At 35.8% G+C, this 13,632-nt stretch overlaps 3 protein-coding genes across 3 annotated transcripts in view; 1 reads left to right on the top strand and 2 right to left on the bottom strand.

Annotated features, from left to right (window-relative positions):
- The window catches only part of LOC145323272 (uncharacterized), a 39,835-nt gene extending 38,766 nt beyond the window's left edge, over window positions 1–1,069 (bottom strand). Inside the window, exon 1 of the mRNA XM_080165701.1 lies at window positions 1,022–1,069. The gene's annotated coding sequence lies outside the window, so the exon portion shown is untranslated. The remainder of the gene's footprint in view (window positions 1–1,021) is intronic.
- Window positions 1,070–6,820: 5,751 nt separating this feature from the next.
- Window positions 6,821–8,593, bottom strand: LOC145322969 (uncharacterized). The gene is made up of 4 exons (XM_080165358.1): window positions 8,075–8,593; window positions 7,779–7,835; window positions 7,301–7,341; window positions 6,821–6,967 (listed from the first exon to the last, which is right to left on the bottom strand). Exons 1-4 carry the CDS (start codon window positions 8,262–8,264, stop codon window positions 6,821–6,823), a joined length of 435 nt encoding a protein of 144 aa, XP_080021484.1. The 5' UTR covers window positions 8,265–8,593.
- Window positions 8,594–12,753: 4,160 nt separating this feature from the next.
- The window catches only part of LOC145322968 (uncharacterized), a 51,196-nt gene continuing 50,317 nt past the window's right edge, over window positions 12,754–13,632 (top strand). Inside the window, exon 1 of the mRNA XM_080165357.1 lies at window positions 12,754–13,152. Coding sequence (XP_080021483.1) covers window positions 12,754–13,152 — 399 coding nt within the window. The remainder of the gene's footprint in view (window positions 13,153–13,632) is intronic.

Genomic DNA, 13,632 nt, shown 5'->3' with positions numbered 1-13,632 from the left:
CAATGGCCGATAAATTGATCTACACACATCCCCAATTATGATACACAAAATAGCCTTATATGTAGATTGAAATTTTGGTTGGCCACTCAACTAAATGAACCAACCAAACAAAATTTAATAAAATTCCCCAAAGTTCTTAAGCTAATGAATAAGAAAACGTTTTGATAAAAGTTTAGAGAATAGAGTAATAAACAGCCCAATATCCCCTCCCTACTGGGTTAATTTGCTTATTTAACAGCAGTTAGACGTAAACAAAGCATTTGATAGAGAAATATCAACAAATCCAATAAAAGTCACGTACATATTATTAATTACCTGTTTTCTATATTTTTTTCTTCAATTTGCAGTTTTTTACATTTTTATATTAGGAGAGAAGCTACTCTATAAGTATTCGTATTTGTATGTCTGTCCTCTTGAGAGCAATGCTTCTTTTTTAATGTAAAAATACACTTTTTTTCAACTTAAAATTTCAGCTTTTCATAATTTTTTTTCTTTCACTCTCTATTTCTTTCGTTCTCTTTTTTTCTCTCGTGTTCTTTCGCTGTCTTCTTTCTCTCTCTTTATCTATATCTATTTCGGGTATAGTCCCTTTCGTGGCAACGCCCCTTAAGGGGCGTTTCTTCGTATTTTCACAGTAGCTTTTCTCCTATTCTAGCCCCGAAATGAACTATATCCTTTATTTCTTTATCTTTTCTGTCCTTAAAAAAACCATCTATGTTTTAAATAATTATCATTTATTGAGGTTAAAAATTGTACACGTACTTAATGTTTTACAAGCAACACCCCTATCATCTAGGGGCTCTGTATTAGAAGGGGCAGAGAAATCTGAAAATAAAATAGCCTAAAATCATCACAAGACCTGTGTGAAGCTTACCTCAAATAGATAACCTAATCGGTTCTGTAGTTATTTAGATCTTAAGCTTCAGACAAAAACAATCTTACTACTTTAGGTGGATAATGTTTTAATTGTTGATATAGCTTTTCGACTAATCTATTTTTAAACGTTACAAACATCTTTTACCTTGTAACAACTGATCTCCAAACTTCCCATCTGTCAAGCAACTAAAAAATATCATTGTTTTGATTTAATAACAATAAACTTTATTGTGGCTTTTTGTACCAGGAATCTTCAGATTACAAGCTCATCTGTCGCCCTTATTTTCTCCGGGGACAAATAAAAAGTTTTGGGAAAAGTCCCTTTCGTAACATCACCCCATAAGGAGCGATTCATCGTATTTTTAAAATGGTTTTTATAGGTTAAGTTATGTGATTGCCCCACAGGGTTAGGTAATTGAAATAGGAGAAAAGCTACTGTAAAAAATACGAAGAATCGCCCCTTAAGGTGCGATGTTACGAAAGGTACTATACTCGAATAATTATGCTGGGTTCATCCTTCTATTGTTTATTACAAGGGGTCTTAAAGAATAGGATGATAAATTTATAAACATTCCCATTAATGACAAACAAAATTACCCTGTAGTAGATTGTAATAAATAGTTAAAAAGTTTAGACACTGTTAGTTTAGAACTAACTAATCAAAATTTTATTCGTTTGGGCCAACGAATAAGAGAATGTGTTTATAAAACTTTGGGAACTAGAGTAATACGCACTTTAATGTTCCATCCTTCCCTGTATCCTATATTAGATAAATTAGTAGGTTTGTTTGTCTGAAGCTTAAGATCTTAGAAAATACTGGAAGCATTATAATTGTCTTGGGGTGGTTTTAGACTATTCATCTGACCTACCGCACACCCTGCCATTGCACGAAGACATTAGTTTATAAAAGAAGTATAATATCTAACTTAAAATGCTATTTTCGTTCTTCTTATTAAGTCTAAGCTTTGTTTAATTAGCATAAATAGACTTCTTATGATGAAATGACTTATAAAACTTCACAATTATTTTCTTGTTAGGTTTTTCCTACATTTGGGTTTATTAATTCTTTTTCTCGTATTCATTCAAATCCGGTGGATAGGAACCGGTTCTCATCCATACGAAAAAAACTATGTCTAGCATCGTATTATAACCAGCTTTCTACGAATATAAAAATGTACAATCATAAGATTAAAACCAGTTTTTTTTAGCCGGTGCCTTCGGCACCTCGGGGCTAAAAAAACTAGTTTTAATCTCATAATTGTACATTCTATATCCGCGGAAAGCCGTTTATGATACGATGCGAGAAATAACTATTATATAATCATTGTTTTTTAGAAATAAATGGCATAATAGTTATTTATCGCATTGTATTACAAACAGCTTTTCATGGATATTAGAATGAAAAATTATAAGATTAAAACCAGTTTTAATTGTCCCAAGGGGCCGAAGGTCCGGATTAAAAAACTGGTATTATTTTATGATTTCTTTATTTTAATATCCCTAGACAGTTGTTTGTAATACGATGCTGTACATGAGTTTTCAGTATGGCTGAGAACCGGTTCTATTCCAGCGGATATTAATCGGTTTCTAAGCCATACAGGAAATATGTGTTAATGTCTTAAAAACAAACATTATACACAGAGAAAGTAACAAAAAATATGACAAAAAAATTGGCCTTTAAACTAGTTTTTCACTCTAAAAAATCCTTCCCATATTTTGATTGAAAGGATTTGGAAAAAAGACTTATATTTTGAAAATTATTTTGTTCATATTTCCCAATAAATGGATTTATTATTACTTGGACGTTACACCAGATTATCATATATGTTAATACAGTGAAACTTGGAGCTGGCTAAAATAATGTTCCACTCATCAACCCCATTTACCCCATTCCCTCCACTCCTATTGAATGAACGAACTGACCAATAAGTGATGTATAAATTGATCAACCTAGATTTAAGACAATTTTCCTCAGTTATGATATCCATATCCTATTACATAAAGTAGTAAGCGTTTTTTGTCTGTCCCAAAGGATCTCGCTAACCGCTGAACTAATATTGTTCTCCTTTAGCGTGAAGATTCTTATAGGTCCTGGGAAGGTTTTAAACTATTTTTGGGGAGGGTGTATTCACCCCCTCCCCCCAAAAAATATTTTTAAAAATCTTTTGAAACTTTTAAAATGGGATGAGGTCGACTTTTCCCCCTCCTACCTTAAGTGCCCCTAGAGGCTTCTAGGGGGGGTGTAGCCTTTAGTATAATTATATTCTATAACCATTTTTTTTACAAATCACCTTTACAAAAATAGAAGGCGTAGCATATGAGTCTAATCATAAACTCACACACACACACACACAAAGACACACACACACACACAGAAGCTATACAGCATATAAGTCTAATCATCAAAGTTTTGAAACTTGGAAACTTTTAATGAGTTCCAAGTCAAAATGAAATCCAAGTCTTAATTTGTGAAATGAAGTTCCAGATTTACTTCCAGAGCTTTCTAATTCTGGAATTGGGGTAGAGCCATTATTCATTCAGGGATATTAAGGGATAAGACAATGGACGATAAATTAATGTACAACCCCGATGATGTTAGATCAGTATCATTGGTAATTGAACCAAAATCTTGATTTCGTTTTAAAAGAACCTAAAGTTTTTAAACCAGCCATGAGCCATGAGCCATGGATTTAAAACTATGGGTAATAGTACCCAGTTAACCACTGAACCGATTGAGATGTCATTTAGGGGAAGCTTCACATAGCTCCTGCGATGTTTTTATTTTTTTTATAGATAAAATCTTAGGACGGTTTAGGCTTTTTTCCTATCATTTCCTATCCCTTCAAAAATAGAGCTATGGGCGCAACCGCTAGATATTTTAAAAATAAGGGAAGCACCTAAATGTATCTAAAATATTTTTGAAAACCCTTAAAATAATTGCTTTTGTCATATATTTATGTTGTGATGTCATATATTTAAGCTTGCAGACCATATGTTAATTGTTACTCTTAATTGCTCTTTAATTGCTCTCAGAAAGAATAAAGAGAAAATATATTTAAGTCAGTTGATATTGAGAGTCCTAACACAGAACATTATCTGGTTTGGGTTCGAGTCTTTATTAAGACCAATACAGCTATTTACAGACATCCTACTACTTTAGATAGTTTGCATAGGCAGATATTCTACCCCTTCAAAGTGCATAGTTAATTAATACATTGTATTAATTAAACAGACAGTCATCCTGTTGTTTGGTGTCCTGATATACAGACAGACATCCTGCTACTTCAGAACTATCCAGCTTTGAATAATCAGTAGTTTTGACTTATTAACATATTTAATCATTTCTAAATATAGTATCAATATATAATCTTATTTACTCAAAAACTGCATTTAATCCAATATAATAAATACTTAAAAATCTGTTTGCATTTTGAATTGAACATTAAGTCTACTCTATCATTAACTTATGTAAGTCTGTCTATATCACATTTGGCGCAGTCTTATTGTGCTACGTGTTATTTAGACCTGCTGCTGAGTTAAGGGTGGGGGAAGTGGTGTTTGATTTGAAGTCAATCACTTTTTGAGATATTTTTTTATCTCGGATTTTTCACAGTTTTGTTTTAGTTTTTATATTTCTAACTTGATTTATATTTCAGGTTTCTGTGGAATTTCATTCTTTAACTCTTTTGATCTAAATTTCACGGCGGATCTAGTTCCAGTGCTCGGATATGGCTGATGGAGAAAAAGGAGAGCGGGGTAAAACTGAAGGCAAGCGTGGACGGCCGCCTAAACGTCCTCGGGAGAATGACAGTCAGGATGATGATGGAACTCCTGAAAATTGGGAGGAGGAGGATGCTGCGGCTGAGGATGCTGGTGCAGGTGCCAATGCGAATGTGGAGTTGGCGTTGGGCGAGGTGGAGAATGACGTTGTGCCTGAAAGCATAAAAAAATATGTTAGGGCAATGTTGCAGGAGCATACGACTGTCAAAGATCAGGTGGATAAGTTAACGGCGGCGAATAAACGGCTGGAGAATAAGGTGAAGGAGTTTAAGAACTCTGATGAGCATAAGAAGTTAGGTTATGATGTTGATTTGGCTACTATTAAGAAAAAGGTGGCGCAATTGCCAGTGGATGGGGATATTAGCGGTTTTTTGTATGAGACAAGTATGGGGGCTAGTGTATCTGCAGTCAAGGCGACGGGGGATGATTCGTTTAATACATCTTTCATTAATCGTTTGAGTGTGGAGGCTAAATTGGATTCTACAAATTTTGAGGCTAAAAGAGGGAAAAGTGCTCCTGGACATTTGAAGTTTTCGCAGATTGAGTTTTTAGGTCCTGTTGGGAATGGAAATTGGATGAATGTTCGTGAGAGTTGTCTGACCGAATATGAAAATCAATTGTTGGATATATTTCCTTTAATTGAGGAAAGGGCTGAAGTGCTTAAGGCCTATAAAAAGGTGGCCGGCGGTAGTGTAAGCCAACAGACTGTAGAGGAGCAGTTTAAGGAGTTTTGTCTTGTAAGAGGAGTCAAGTGGGATAGTGATTTTGTGCGGGATGCTCCATTTTGGGATGGAAACATTGATTTTGAGGATTATTTCTTATCCTTATGGAGGGTTGCTAGGTTTGCAAAGTTGGAGGATCCTATGCTTTTCAAGGACATCCTGTACAATAGGATTTTTGAGTGCAAAGGGAAGAAGATGGGGAGGTTGATTACGCCGGAGGCTAATGCTTCCTTAAGTGCTTTAGGTTATTACCTGTTGATAAGAAGGTTGGTGATACCCTTTGCTGATACAGAGTCGGCTACCGAATTCTTTTACGCCCTGAAACAAAAGAGTGGTCAGAATGTGGATGTGTTTTTCAATGCTAAATTGCGTCTGTTTAGGCTTATGCATCCTGGCCAAATTTCTAGACAATCTTGGCGTGATTTCTATAATAATGTGGCTAAGAATTTGCTGTTTTCTGATTTAGCTAGAGATATGGCTAATTTCATTGAATCTATGCATTACCTGGAAGATTACAGTGCTTTCTTGACTTATTTGATTCGCAGAGGTCAGCATTATATAAGTTGGGCTCGTTCTGGACACGTATCACCTGAAAATGTAACGTCCTGTTATTCTCAGGCTATGGAAGGGTTGAGGCTAGAGGATTCTAGGGAGGTGAAAGCTAGGCCTGTAATCAGTGAAGTGCATGTATCTGATATGGAGGGCAGGACTGAGATTGGCGATAATAATGCGTGGATTGAAGGGGATGATGATATTCCTTGGGATCAGGTTGAGAACGTGATTGGGGCTCTGAATTCGAAGGCTAAAACTATGATTTGTTGGTATTGTGGGAAAAAAGGTCATGTAGTGGCTAGTTGCTGGCAGAAGAGAGATGGCAAGCTGCCAGCTCCTGATTCTCGCATAGGAAAGACCAAAGCTAAGTTTTTCTCAGCCGGTAGCGAAAAGAAAGAGGGTCCTGGAGTGCCTAATAATAGGGTAATACCTGAGCAGTTTCTGAAGAAGACAGTCAATCAGGTGGGGCCTGTTGTGGATAGGTGGGGCAATCAGGTGGGGCCTGTTGTGGATTCTGAAAAGAGCAGAGATGAGAAACAGTATGAGGCTATGATTGCTGATATAGCCAGAAACAATTTTCAGCAATATCCTATGTAATGGATATGATTGATTTGATGTATAAATCTCATTTTAGGATGAAATTTATAGATCGTTCTTTTATTCATATTCATTATATAAGCTATAGTACTGTAAATAGTTAATTTTGCTGTTTTGTATTTACATTATTGCTTTCAACTTTATAAAGCATTACTGTCTTGTTTATTCTTCAGTCAAGGTGTGATCGTGTTAATGAAAACATTATATATATATATTTATATATATATATATATATCTACTATATATTATATTTTGATAAGTACCTATGCAAGGTTGAATACTTCGAGAGGTACTTACCTTATAAAAAAAAAAAAAAGCTTGGAGTGTAGCTGTGTGATGCTGGTAGTCTGGGAGATGTACAGGATTTCATAAATTGAACAGTATGTTGGCGGCTGGTGACAGATGAGGGGCTGACTGCTGTGTAGTGGAATGATGTATATCTAAAATATATGGATATATTAATTATAATGACTAGTGTTTTCAAGAGATTGTGAAGTTTTTGAAGATAACGAAAATGCCTATTTGTGCGGATTTAGAATTTCTTGTGCCTGGGGCTGATATTCCGGTGAAGGAGTTAGGAATTATTGATACAGGAAATAATTTTAATTCTTTGATATCTAGAGAAATTCTTGATAAACATGGAGTTGAGTTTTGTCCTGCTAAATTATCAGCATATTCAGTAGATTTAAAGAAAGTTAATATTATTGGATATGTTGAGTTGAAATTTAGATTTGCTGGAACTCAAGCTGTGTTTACGGAGATATTTTATGTACCTGAGGTGACGAGTAGGTTGGTAAATCTTGGATCTGATTTCCTGAAAAAGAATAAAATTAATATTTGTTTGGATGAAGATAAGTTTGAATTTTGTGGGGAATCTGTTCCTATTAATTCCTGTTTACAGAAACAGGTGGTGGCAGAGATACAGAAAATTCCTATTTTGTCCGGACGAATGAATTCTGAAATTCCATCTAAACCTACCTTGCCAGGGATAAAGGAGGGGGGTGGGTTTGGAGAGTTATATTCAACGAAGTATAATGTGAAGTTGCTGGATAAAACTATTTTTTATCCTGGAGGATCTACCGCTGTGGTGCATGTGACTGGATTAAAGAATGATGGGCTTTGGTACGTGTCCCCTAATTCTTCTAAGATGACAAGTGGCAATGGGATTATGATTATTGAGGGGGTGTATCAGCCACGGAAAGATGGGTCCTGTGTGGTTAATGTGGTTAATGCGTCAATAAAACCTATTACCTTGCTGAGAAATGTGAAGATGGGGCATTGTTTCATCATGGATAATCAAGATGTTACCTGTAATAAAACAATTAATGAATTGGATAAGCCAGAAAAGTTGTCGGGGCAAAAAATGCATGAACGGGTACAGTTTATTATTCAAAAATTGAAGTTAGATGAAAACCAGATGATTAAGGAAAATCCAGAATTGAAACCCAGGATTATTAAAATTTGTTTGGAAAATTTTGATATCTTTTCAATGAATGATTCAGATATTGGTGATTGTAGATTGATGACATATAATATAGAATTGTTACCTGGAGCTAAACCTGTGAAGGCCAGAAATATTCCTTTGAATCCAGAGTACGATGCTAAATTGAAGGAACAGTTGACCAAATGGCTGGATGCTGGCATTATTGAGGAGGGTTTCTCGGATTGGTCCAGTCCTATCTTTGCTGTGAAAATGAAGGCTGCACCTGGAGCAGAGGCTAAGTTGAGGTTTGTCATCGATTTCCGCAACCTCAACAACGTGACTAAGCGGGTGGCGTGGCCGCTGCCACTGATCTCGGATAATCTGACGAAGCTGGGTTCTGGCAAGGTGTTCAGTACTCTTGATTTGACAGCTGCCTACCATTCGATGACTATGGATGAAGACTCTAAACCGTTGACAGCTTTTAGTGCAGCAAACAGGATGTATTTGTTTAACAGGTTGCCATTTGGGTTGTGTAATGCACCCAGCCTGTTCTGTGCTCTGATGGATAAGGTGCTGTCTATCCTGCCAGGTATGTATGGATTCTGTATCAGCTACTTGGACGATCTGATCGTGTTTTCATCAAGTCCAGCGGAACATGTAGAGCATCTGCAGGCACTGTTTCAAGTTCTTCGGCAGGTCAACCTGAAATTAAATTTAGATAAGTGTGATTTATTGACTAGAGAATGCCATTATTTGGGACATATTATTAGTGCCGATGGATTGAAAATGAATCCTGCATATCTGGAACGGATTAAGGATTGGGGCAAGCCTAGAACAGGGAAGGAGTTGCAGAAATTTTTGGGATTTACTAATTATTACAGAGGATATTTTGCTGATTATGCCAAGAGGTCGTGCATGTTGGATAGTCACAGGAATGACACTATAATAAAGTGGACAGAAGAGTTGAACAGAGTATGGACTGAATTTATGGAAATGTTCAAGACCGAAATGTGTAAAGGCTATCCTCAATGGGATAATCCTAATCTTTTTATTGTGGATGTAGATTATAGTTCTCAGTATTTTGCAGGGATTATTTCGCAAGAACAGGATGGTGTAGAGAGAGTGTTTGGTGTCTGTAGTAAAAAGTGTAATGCTGCAGAACAAAATTATCCTTCCTATAAAGGAGAATTAGGTGCATTAGTATATGCATTAAAGAATTTTTTACACTTTTGTAGGTTTCGTGAATTTTTGGTTCGGACAGACAGTATTTCACTAGTGCATTATAAACGTTGGGCTAAAGGATCAATAAACGGTGTCACCTATCGATGGATAACTTTCTTGCAAAGTTTTGACTTTACAGTTATCCATCGACAGGGGACTAAGCATGTGAACGTAGATTATTTGTCGAGAACTGAGTTAGATTGTAAGGATCATCGACTGAAGGATTGTCAGGAGTGTAGAAAGACAGATAATAAAATTTTGGATCCTTACCTGGATGATTCACCATTTCTGGATCAAATCTATTCTATTATGCAGGTACATTCTGCAGAGGATGAGGCGGATGTTGAGTTTGTCTGGCAAAGTAGTCTTCAGCAGGACGAGATCCTAAATGAAATAAGGTTATGGATATTGGAAAGGAGACAGTTGTCGTCTTATGAGAGGGCGGAGTTATCGGGCAGAAAAGAACTATTGTACAATCTTATTGGCCATATGTATGTGCTAGAGGGGGTTGTAATTTTCAGACAGCCTTTGGCCGAAGGGGGTTTCGTCGAGAGGCCTGTAGTGCCTCTTTCTTTATACAATGATATATTTGATTCAGCTCATGGTGGATATGGTTCTGGACATAGAGGTGTGCAGGAGACAATACGTAAGATAAATGAGAGATTTTTTATGCCTGGCGTGAACAAGTTTGTGGAATCGAGAATACGAAGTTGTATTACATGTTTGAAAAAGGCTGGAAGTAATCCTAAACATGTTTCACCTATAACTCATTCTGTTCAAAGTAGTGAAGTTTTTGCTAATATGTCCGTAGATCTGGTTGGACCTTGGACTCCATGTTATCATCAGGGACAGACGGTTAAATTTGTCTTAATCATGGTTTGTCTATTTTCTAGATATGTTTTTACATGTCCGTTGGTTGATGCTAAAACTGAAACAACTGTAAAGGCTATATTGGAAAATTTTGTACCTACCTATGGTTTATTTAGAGCTTTGAGATCGGATAGAGGTACAAATTTTACAAGCAGTCAAATCAAATTCAAATTCAAATATTTATTGGGACAAAACAACATATACATTTAATATTCAACATTCATAAATGGTAATTACATTGCATTAAGAATTTATTAATAAACTATTTTTTATATAAATAATGAATACTATAGGATTAACACAATATAATACAAGTATCCAAGGACTGAAAAACGCCTGAGGGCGGTGTTGACAGCCTTTTAATTTTAGACTTCGATTTAAATGTTTTTTTTTAAGCGGTCTTTTATATAAGTAATATATGTACACTATATACAGCAATATATGCAAGGAATGATGTTTAGGAAAAGTGGGGGGGGGGGGGGAATAGGAAAGTGGAGAAAGAATGGGGTCTCTGTGCGATTATAAAAAATGTATATATTTTAAGCAATCAAAAGGTAAGCTACAGGTTGACTTGAACAATCATAGATTAATGATAAGGTCACAGGAGGGACACAATAGCCTTTCACAGGCAACTACAATACTGTCTAAAAGCTTTCTTTTCAATTTTTTATAAAATTTAAATCTAGAAGTTGCCTGTTCCACTATAAAGCTATTGTTAATGAAAAACGCATTCCAGGTGGCTGGAAGAGTACAAAGTGGAAGATTGTTAACCAAGTTTAATCTGGCAAATGGGATGCTATAATCTTCTTGGTTTCTAAGCCTAATATTACCCTGGGACATATGTCCTCGTGTTTTCCACATGTTAAAAAATGAGCGAGGGGCTATGTTAAGTTTAAATTCATACATGAATTTAACTCTAAAGTATTGCACTAACAATTCAAATGGTAGAATTTTCATTGTTTTAAATAGAGGACCAGTATGGGCTATATAATGAGAGTCTGTAATTGCTCTGATTGCCATTTTTTGCTTGATTTCAATAGATTTTAAGTTACTTTCATACGAGCTTGAATAAATCAAAATTCCATAGATTAAATGACAATGAAATATAGAATAGTATAAGGTTTTAAGTGCGCTCCTAGTTAGAATTTTTTTACATTGTCTCAATATAAAGAGAGCTCTTGAGAGCTTTTCATTTAATTTCTGTATATGATACTTAAAATTAAGGTTAGGGTCAAAGTAAACACCTAGAAATTTTATGGCTGGAATTTCAGATGCATTGTTGACATATTCAATAGGTTTAATAAGGTCAGGATTAGGATTACTTGCACTAGAGTTATTCTCATTGATATATAAATGAATATCATCCCATTGTATTGATCCTAAGTTAGAATGGAACACTGTAAATTTAGTTTTATCAGGATGTAGAGAGAGCTGATTGGATCGAAACCATGTAGAGATTTTTTGCAATTCATCATTTACAAAATTAGCAAGTTGATTTAAATTAGACCCTGATGCTAGTAATGTGGTGTCATCACAAAACAGCAAACTTTTAAGTAAAGTACAGTTTGGAAGATCGTTGAAAAATATCAAAAATAAAATCGGACCAAGTACTGATCCCTGGGGGACGCCCCAGGTTATATCCAATTTAGAGGATTCAGCATTTCCTAACTTAACAAACTGTTTGCGCTCTGATAGATAAGATTCGAACCATTGCAACAAATTTCCATGAATACCTATTTTTTTCAGTTTCATTAGGAGAATATGTTTAGGAACACAATCAAATGCCTTTTTAATGTCCAAAAATAAACCAATAGTGTATTCATTTCTGTTTATTGCCTTGGCCACGTGATCAAGTAAATGAATCATAGGGTGAAAAGTTGAGTTAAGGTTTTGAAAGCCAAATTGAAGACTATCAATGATATTGTTTGAAGCTAAATATTGTTTCAAAGCTGTGGCTATAATCTTTTCAAGAATTTTGGAGAAGATACATAGCAATGAAATGAACAATGCAGTGTGTTTAAAGGCGTGATGAAAGGATTGGGGGTGGATACTGTCCTAATTCCCCCCAGGAATCCAAATTCGAATCCTGTAGAGAGGCAAAATCAAAGTTTGTATGCTGCTTTGAAAGTAGATGAAAATCATGGAACAAAGGACTGGGCTAAAAAATTACCTTTGGCTACGTTGGTGATTAACTGCTCCAAGAGTACTAGAACTGGATATTCTCCATTTTTTCTAGTTTTTGGTCGGCAGCCACGTATTCCTCTCGATTTTCTATCACCAGTCCCGTCTGTTGAATCTTCATCCTCGCGGTCGTATTTGGAATTTCTGAAAAATATGGAGGATGTAATTAAGAGAATTTCTACAAAATCCAAGTTATATTTAGAGGTTCAAAATAAACACAGAGTACAGAGGGAAGCATTAAGAGTTACAGATGTTTGTTATGCTTTCTTTAATATTGTAAAAACTGATGTGTCCAAGAAATTACAGTCTTTCTATGGAGGGCCTTTTATTGTAGTTAAGAAATTTTTGGATGCATTGTATGAGTTGGCACCTTTTGGGAATAATCCCATCAAGAAAAATCAGGTTGTAGCTAGGGATAAAATTCGAAAAATTCATGCTCGAACGGAAGTTCTAGGGGAGGAGGTTAATTTTAACGTTTTTCCTTTACCTGAAATTTGTCCGTCCGATGAGATATTTTTGGAGGTTGACAATATGCCTGTAGAGAAAGAAACTGTAGAGGAGAGAGAGAGTGAAGATGTTGTGTATTTGTCATCTGAAAATGATGGTTTTGAGTTGGCAGAGGAAAGACAGAGTGACGAGATTCAGGAGAAGGAGAGTGAGGTTGAGGTTGATAATGACAGAGTTTCAGAGAATGAGAATAGAGAAATTATACCTGTAGGTGAAGGAGTAGAGGTGGGAGTGACAGATGAATCTGTGGTGCCTGCTCCTGTAGCTGAGGGTAATTTTGACGAGGTTGAGCTTCCATCGGAACAGTCGTTTTTGACTACGGCGCCGCCGCAATCTTCACCTGAAAGATTAGTTACAATTAAGAAAAGTGGATCACGGGTGGCGAAATATTTATGGGACACTGGGAGGAGGTTAAGATCTCAGGTAGGGGGTCCTGTGGTACATGTTCAGATAGGAACTCGAGGACGGAGAAAGTAGGGAAAGGAGAGCTGATAATAATTATTTTTGAGAAAAAGAAATATTATTAAAATACATATAAATATTTAAAAAAAAATATATTATAATAAGAGTTCATGAATTGTTATTTGATTATTTTAATAACAAATATGTGCTGACAAAGCTAGTAGGTAGGAAGTTGCCTGCAATGAAAAGCTAAATCAGTTGATATTTGCGGGTGAATTGGTGAACAGTTATCAGCTAATAATGTCTGGTCATAATAATAAATTCAAATCAGGTAAATATTTTTTAATTTGGGGATTGTGTTTGTTACCCTGTGGTGCTGATGTGATACCTGTGCTAGTAAAGGAGTGTGTTGGCGACGGTCCTGAGTTGAGGGCTTCAGAATGTACAGTATTTGGTCAGCATGAGTTTAATGGAACAGTCAGCGGTCATCTGTTAAAAAAA

Source organism: Acartia tonsa, chromosome 6, assembly GCF_053477335.1.
Source record: "Acartia tonsa isolate MP-2025a chromosome 6, ASM5347733v1, whole genome shotgun sequence".
NCBI classification, from domain to species: Eukaryota; Metazoa; Arthropoda; class Copepoda; order Calanoida; family Acartiidae; genus Acartia; species Acartia tonsa.
Note: the sequence above shows the minus strand (reverse complement) of the source record. Positions and strands in the feature narration are given on the sequence as shown.